The sequence below is a fragment of the Trypanosoma conorhini genome, assembly GCF_003719485.1.
Source record: "Trypanosoma conorhini strain 025E chromosome Unknown Tco_14.4_contig_00369, whole genome shotgun sequence".
Taxonomy (NCBI): Eukaryota; Euglenozoa; class Kinetoplastea; order Trypanosomatida; family Trypanosomatidae; genus Trypanosoma; species Trypanosoma conorhini.
This window is the reverse complement of record NW_021704459.1, coordinates 10,285-17,170: the sequence shown is the minus strand read 5'-3', so window position 1 is coordinate 17,170 and position 6,886 is coordinate 10,285. Positions and strand designations below refer to the sequence as shown.

At 60.0% G+C, this 6,886-nt stretch overlaps 4 protein-coding genes across 4 annotated transcripts, besides 3 other annotated features; all 4 read left to right on the top strand.

Annotated features, from left to right (window-relative positions):
- Positions 1-424: 424 nt before the first annotated feature.
- Positions 425-1,252, top strand: Tco025E_05908 (uncharacterized protein; the record flags this gene model as incomplete). Its single annotated transcript, XM_029372798.1, has 1 exon — positions 425-1,252. One exon carries the CDS (start codon positions 425-427, stop codon positions 1,250-1,252), a length of 828 nt encoding a protein of 275 aa, XP_029227081.1.
- Positions 1,253-1,399: 147 nt separating this feature from the next.
- Positions 1,400-1,429: a sequence feature (A-rich).
- Positions 1,430-1,560: 131 nt separating this feature from the next.
- On the top strand, positions 1,561-2,256 carry Tco025E_05907 (uncharacterized protein; the record flags this gene model as incomplete). The annotated part of the gene is made up of 1 exon (XM_029372797.1): positions 1,561-2,256. One exon carries the CDS (start codon positions 1,561-1,563, stop codon positions 2,254-2,256), a length of 696 nt encoding a protein of 231 aa, XP_029227080.1.
- Positions 2,257-3,076: 820 nt separating this feature from the next.
- On the top strand, positions 3,077-3,505 carry Tco025E_05906 (putative transmembrane protein; the record flags this gene model as incomplete). Its single annotated transcript, XM_029372796.1, has 1 exon — positions 3,077-3,505. The coding sequence occupies one exon, from the start codon at positions 3,077-3,079 to the stop codon at positions 3,503-3,505; it is 429 nt and encodes a 142-aa protein (XP_029227079.1).
- Positions 3,506-3,807: 302 nt separating this feature from the next.
- Positions 3,808-3,832: a microsatellite.
- Positions 3,833-3,879: 47 nt separating this feature from the next.
- Positions 3,880-3,910: a microsatellite.
- A 267-nt stretch (positions 3,911-4,177) lies between these two features.
- Tco025E_05905 (putative mitochondrial DNA polymerase I protein A) lies at positions 4,178-6,796 on the top strand (the record flags this gene model as incomplete). Its single annotated transcript, XM_029372795.1, has 1 exon — positions 4,178-6,796. The coding sequence occupies one exon, from the start codon at positions 4,178-4,180 to the stop codon at positions 6,794-6,796; it is 2,619 nt and encodes an 872-aa protein (XP_029227078.1).
- Between the last annotated feature and the right edge of the window lie 90 nt (positions 6,797-6,886).

The window sequence follows — 6,886 nt, the reverse complement described above, 5'->3', positions numbered from 1 at the left end:
AAGACAGAAAGTAATGGCACTAGTAATAAGGAAGGAGAGAGCGCCTGCAAGCAAAAACAAACACCTACACATAGCAATGTAAGTCTTCTTTCCTTATTATTATTTTTCCGATTCCTTCTGGTTTGTTGTTCTTCGCGTCAATGGACACTTCCTTGTTGAGTTGTTTTTTTTTTCTTCCTTCTAGGGGTGGACTTCTTTATTTGGGTTCGCTGGATGCATTACGGTTTGTTTGCTGTCGGGCTCACGTGCCCCTCCGCCACGCGTGAGCGGTTGCCGGATGCTTCTTTTTCCTCTTCCTGAGACGTGGCTGCCGTTTCCCTCGCTCCATCTGTTGTCTGCGCGTAAGTGCCTGTGAGGGGCTGGAAAGGGAAGCAACGAAGGAAGGGACGCGAAGGCCACGCGAGAGTTGGGACCCGCGGGGCCGATGGCAACGCGACTCTTGCCGTCACCGTCGCCGTTGGTGCGACGGCAGCGAGCCAATCCCGCCGCCGCGCTCTTCGCCCGGTGCGGAGCTTTGGTGGCCACTGCTCGCTCTTACTTTTGGCCCTTCAATGAAGACTTTGTGCCGAGAGGGGCGGCAACAAGTGGCTTTCAGTCGAGCGCCTCCCCGAACATGCGGCAGCGGGTACTGCAGGAGTACGCGCTGAGTCCTCTCTTCGGGGCGCGCGTGCCGTGCTGTACGCTGGGAAGCATGCGGTCCGCGCGGGAGATGGTTGGGGTGAAGAAGGAGGTTGCCCTGCTGTTGTGCGAGCTTGCACGACTGCGGGCGGGCGCCGTCAGCCTCGGCCCGCTGGTGCAGACGACGGAGATGATGCTCTTTAAGCCCGACACTCCGTTGAGTCCGCGCCTCGGAGACGATCGAAGCCGCAGGATGCACACGTACGCTCGGAAGCCCATCGCGGCGCGAACACTGATGGATGTGTTTTTGCCGGAGGAAATTGCGCTGGACGAGGTGGTGGCGATTGGGCGCCTCGTGCAGGAGAAGCTGCTGCTCGCGCGGCGTGACGCAGACGGCGGTGACGCTGAGAGAGGCGGCGGTGCTGGTTGTGGTGTCGCCGGTGGAATGCAAGAGGCCCAGGTGCTTGTGGGCCGCATGGGCATTGTCTACTGCGAGCTCCCACCGCTCGACGAGGGCGGGTTTATGTTCGATGCGGTGGGCGGGGTCAGCCTCGACGCAGATGAGGCGGAGCGTGTGGTGCAGCGGTGGCACGAGCGGGGCGAGTCGCAGGCACGCCAGTCTCCCCCCACGTGAAGTGCGAGGAAGCCGAGGCAAGGGCACGAAGGTGATTTAAAAAAAAAAATCAACGTTCTGGGCAGGAAGGAAGGCTGGGCATCCACGCCACCTCACGCCGGCTCCTTTTCTGCTTATTGCGGGAAACGGTGGGGGTGGGGCAGATGCTTTGTGCGTCTTTTGTTTGTGTGTTTGTTTTCTCGCGTCTCTTCTTAGCTTGGCCTGCACGCGCCAAGAAGCGCGAAGCGAAAAAGGAAGGGTAATTTTGTAGTCCGTGGGGGAGTTGGTGTGTGCACGGCAAGCAGCGTACGAGCCAAAGGAGCACGCGCATGGCGGGCCCACTCCCTGCGCCGCCAGCCCTGCCGCTGCTGCGGCTGCTCACCGTGTGCGTCGTCGTCGCTGCGGTCGCCGCGTTGCCCATGGCGGCGGAGGGGTTTCGCTTCACTGCTCGTCCCGGGCGAAAGTGCTTCACGGAGGACCTGCCGGAGGCGGGCCGCTATGAGCTCCACTACAAAATGACCCGCAGCCTGACGCCGTTTGTCTCCGTCGGCGTCTCGGCCCCCGGCGGGCGGGTTATCGTGGAGCACGCCACGGCGCAGGCCGACGCGAAGGAGATCTTCGCGGTGGAGCGCAAAGGGGAGATCGCGGTCTGCTTCAACGTCGCGGAGAAGGCGCGGTACAGCGCCACCTCGTTTAACGTGACGCTGGAGGTGACGGACGCCGAGGACGCCGAGCTGACGCGGCAGAAGCGGCAGACGTACAGCACCTCAAGCGCCATCGCCGTCGGCGTCGGCAAAGCCAGCGGGGCGCTGCAGCAAATGGATTACATCTTCCGCACGGCGCTGCGCATCCGCTTCGCCGTCACGAGCCTGATGGCGGCCGATGCGGACATACGCTACTCACTTAAGGAGATGAACGAAGTTGCGTGGAACTACGTGTATGTGTTCGCCGCCATGGCGACGCTGATATCGCTCGCGACTTACTTCCGCCTGCGTCAGTACTTTCAGTTACGGAAGTATATTTAAGATGGATGCGTGCACACAAACAGAAGACATGTTTTGCACACATGGATCCAGCCATGCTTGTGCCTTGGACCCAGCTGTGAGGAGGGGGGCAAAGTGCGAGGAGTGTGAGTGCAGAATTGTGGTCCCACGCTGTTGTGTTGGACAAACACGCAAGCAACTCTCAGAATCAGTTCCATTGGCGCTGGTGGAATATATTTTTTTTTGCTTACAAAGCATCTCTGCCTATAGGGAAGGAATGTGACACGCACACACAAAAGCAGGCAGCGAGCAAAAGTTAGAGGATGCCTCTCTCAGGTGGAAGTGGGGCGGAGTTGTTCGTGGCGAGTCTTGAGGATCGACGTTGATGTGAAATGTTTTACTTTTTTTTTTGCGTGTTTGCTACTTTTGTGATTAGACTTTTGTTGATTGTTGTTGCTGCCGTTTTGGGCCCTCGCCGCAACAGGCACCGCCTCAGGGCGAGCATCAAACTAACAGCTGCCGTGCGCAGGCACGTCTCGCCCCGTTGCGGCGGGCTCTGTGGCAACTGCCGTGCTGCATGGGTGCGGCCCCTTTTTTTTTCTTTTCGTTCACTTTTCCCTTTTTTTTTTCTTTGTTTCTTCTTCCATGTGTGGATGCGTGCGTCTGTGCCCGCCCCAGTCCTACTCGCGCCCCGCACGCGCACCGAAAGCCAAACGCGGAGCGTCGGGGTCGGAGAGTCGCGCGGACGCAGCAGAGTGCAGGTTGCGGAATACAACGGCCATATAAAAGGGCCTGAATACTTTTTTTTACTATAAACACTTAAATATATATATTACCCGCACCTACGCGTAGTAGCGGCGCAATGGGGCAGCCGTCATGGATGCCCGCCTCTGTTATCGTGCTCAGTCTGCTGGCGGCGCTGTTGTTGATTTATTTTGTAGTGGGAACTATCGTGCGGTACCACAAGGGCATACGTCACTGTCCGGAGGTGCTACCAAACTACCGTTGCTGGTGCGGTATTGTGCAGGGCTTCTTAGTGGTCATTACATGCGGTCGCTATAAGCCGCGTTTCCCTCTTCGTGCGGATGCGTGTAGCCACGGCGGCAGGGGTGGGGCCGGGCACAACTCCATCCTGCCTAGCCGACCGCAGCGGGCCCGCCACCTCGCGTTTGAGGCGCTGCAGAGCGACGGTGACGACGACTACGTCTGGGAGGCGGGGCTCGCCACGCATCCCCCGGCCGCGGTGACGGTTCACTCCTCCACCAAGGGCGGTGAGGCCAACGCCGCATGACTGACGCAGAAGGAAGCAAAACAAAAACAAAAATCGCAGGCGGGAGCGTGCTACTTCGCCGGTTGTGGCTATTAACGCGAAGCTGAACTGCCCGTTCGCCGTCTCACACACATTTACACACGGCGTCAGCAGTCGGCAATGAACCCGACAAACAATCCCCTTTCTTTCAGGGGGAGATATTAGTCATCTTTTTCTTGTTCGCGCCGTAAGAAGGCTCTGCCTTCCACGAAAGGGATCATGCATAAACGCAGTCCGCGAAGAGTGGCGTTGGGAAGGAGCAAGCATGAGAAATAATGTGTGTGTATATATATATATATATACATATATGTCAACGGTAATGCGACTGCAGCAGACACCTGTAAGTACATCTCACATGAGTGTTGTGTGTGTGTGTGTGTGTGTGTGGAGAAGCCACTGGAGAGTATCTGCGTGAGAAACTGCTTCTGAGAGCAGACAGAGTGTGAAGAGGAAGTAATCAAAGGGCGTGGAGGGGATGCACGCAGGTGTGTTTAAATTGGTGGTACTTGTGTGCTTCTACATGGAGTGGGAGAGGCCAGCTGCGGCCTTACTTCCTTCCTGGTAGTGCCGCTTCGGTTTTTCTTTTCCTTCTGTCTGCGTCCTCGCCTGCTTTGCAATTAGTTAGTACGCCAGTCGCTGAGCAACCGACGCGAGATGCGCCTTGCGACTCGCTTGAACACGCGACGAAGCGGGGAGAGTTCCGCGCGCTTCTGGGCGGAGTCGTTGGCGGACTCGCAGCGGGCGCAGGCGGCGCTGACGCCAGAGACCGGCGGCGACGTGCCCCCTGACGTCCACCAGCTGCAGCGCTGCGAGGGGGCGGAGCGAGGCCGTAGCGCTGGTCTCTGGCGTCAGGACACCTCCGAGCGGGTAGGCGAAAAGCACGCGCATCAAGAACCCGTGGATGACGAGGAGGAGGGAGGGAATGCCTCGGAACACCGGCCGCAGGACGCGGTGTTGGCAGAGCCCGTCGCGGTACACGAATCCCCGGAAAGGGCAACGAGGCCGACGCCGACGGCAGCCTCGAAGCAGGGAGGAGAGCTCTGCCGCTTCGGCGACCTCCTAGCGGTGGGCGAGCCTCTTCTGCAGGGGTTGTTGGGCCCTGTGGGCATAGACGTGGAACTGAGCGGCGCCACCGCGATGCTGCGTGATCCTGGCGCTTTTGCCGCTGTGATTGATTCCGTGGAGCAGGCCAGTAGCGATAGTTTGCGCGACCTCCACGCCTCCATTCAGCTCTTCTTTATTGTGCGCGGGGAGTCCTTCTACACCCTGGACGCCTCTGTCTGCTCACCGCTGGTGTTTTTGGCCAAGCTCCTCTCCGCCCCTGCCGTGACGAAAATTGTGCTTCGGCCGCGGTATGTGTACCGGCTGCTCTTCCTCTTCCTCGGCACAGACCGCGTGGAGGTGCGCAACCTCGTGGACGTCTCCGTTTGGTCAGCAGTGGTGGAACGCGTGTGTGGGCCACGGCCCCACACGAAGAGCTGTGCCGATTCGCAGAGTCTTTGGCAGCTGCTCCCTGACGCTTCACGGGAGGCCATCGAGGTGCTGCTGGAGCGGGCGAAGCAGGAGAGGTGGTGCGAGGAAACCCTCGAGGCGGAGGAATGTGCAGAAACGGCGACAGCCGCGGAATCAGCAACAACAACAACGGCGCCGTCGGTGTTTGCCCCAGCAAGGAGCGAGATGCCGCTGGCAGACTTGCTGGGACGCTTCAAGTCTTTGGCCACCCTCTATGCCTACTTCGAGGCCTACCTGCGCTCTGTGGAGAGCAGCGGCGCAACGGGCAGCGTTTCATTCTCCCTTGCCGCGGTTTGCAGCCTCGAGACACGTGTCAGTTTTCTTTGCGAAGTCATGTCCTATCATGGCATGTTTGTGCAAAAGGACATGCTGGATTGCATGGTGGCGGACCTTGACGAGCAAGCCAAGGCCCTTGTCGAAGCGGGAAATGCGGCACTGCAGGCCTTGACGGCCGATGGGAGTGGGGAGGAAATAGACATGGCGACTGTGGGAGCGTGGGATCTGCGGAACTTCTTGCAGCGTCGCGGTGTTGCTGGTGCTGACGGTGATGCGCCGGTTGTGGTGGAGGGGAACGCGGTGGAGCAGCTGCAGCGGCTCGCCGCCCTCGCTGATGGGGTGCAGAGTGGCACGGCGGCAAATTTGGCGCACCTCTGGCTGACGCTGCGTGAGCGTCGTGAGCTTAAGCGTTCCATTCTGGAAGGTTTTTCCAAGGGGGCGAGCATGCACGCCCGCCTCATCGCCGTCCCCGAAGAAGGCACGGCACCGAGCGAGCGGGGCGGCGACAGTCACCCCAGTCACGTGACGGGGCAGCACCGCCTCTGTTTCTCTGTGCATCCAACGTGGAGCATTCACCACGCCACCACGGCCCGCCTCTTTTCTTCTCGGCCGTGCCTGCAGACTGTCGCGAAGAACCCGCCGCTTTCACGCACGAAGCCGCCATCCTCATCGGCAGGGACGATTTTCTCCAACCCGCACTGGACGCTGCGGCACTTGTACGGCCCCCCGCCTGGGTGTACCCTTTTGTCTTTTGACTTTAACCAAGTCGAGCTGCGTGTTTTGGCTCACCTCAGCGGTGACCCACTTCTCGTGCAGCAGCTTCGAGGCGGCTCGGATGTCTTGGCGGAAATAGCGCTCCACGTGATGCAGCTGCCGCGGCGGGAGGATGTCACGCCATACTTGCGGCAAGGCACAAAGGTGGTGGTGTACGGTTTGCTGTACGGTATGGGGCCGGAGTCGCTGGATGCGCATCTGCGTCAGCTGCACAAGGAGACGGCGGCGGCGGCTGTGGAGCAGCAGCCGCTCTCTGCACGGCAGTTGTTGTACTCGTTTAATCATTGCTACCCCGCCGTGCAGAGTTTCCTGCGGAGGACGCGACTCTGCGCCTTTCATGAAAAGCGCTGCGTCACGCTGAATGGGGTGCGGGATTTGTCTGCGGAGCCTGACGGCAATAGACGCAAGCAGGCGGCGGTGGCGTCAGCCATTCAAGGCGGCGCCGCCGTCATCCTTCACCACGCCATGGTGGAGGTACATGAGAGACGGCATGAGTTTGTGCCGTACTTCCCCGCAGCAGCTCTCGCGCTTGTGCTAAGCCTGCACGACGAGCTCGTGTACGCCGTCCCCGACAGCGCGGTGAGTATCATGGCGCCGAAGATCAAACACATCCTCGAGCGGCAGTCGGCGGCACTTTCTCTCAGCGTCCCACTGCCCGTCTCGACGAAGGCGGGGAAGTCGTTTGGGGCGCTGCAGCCCCTGGCTGTCTAGCACGCGCCAGATAGATTCTGGAGAGTAGCTCCGGGAGGAGTGGGAGGTTTGGGGGGGGGGGGGCGAGGCCTTCCGTCCGCCCGCGGGAAG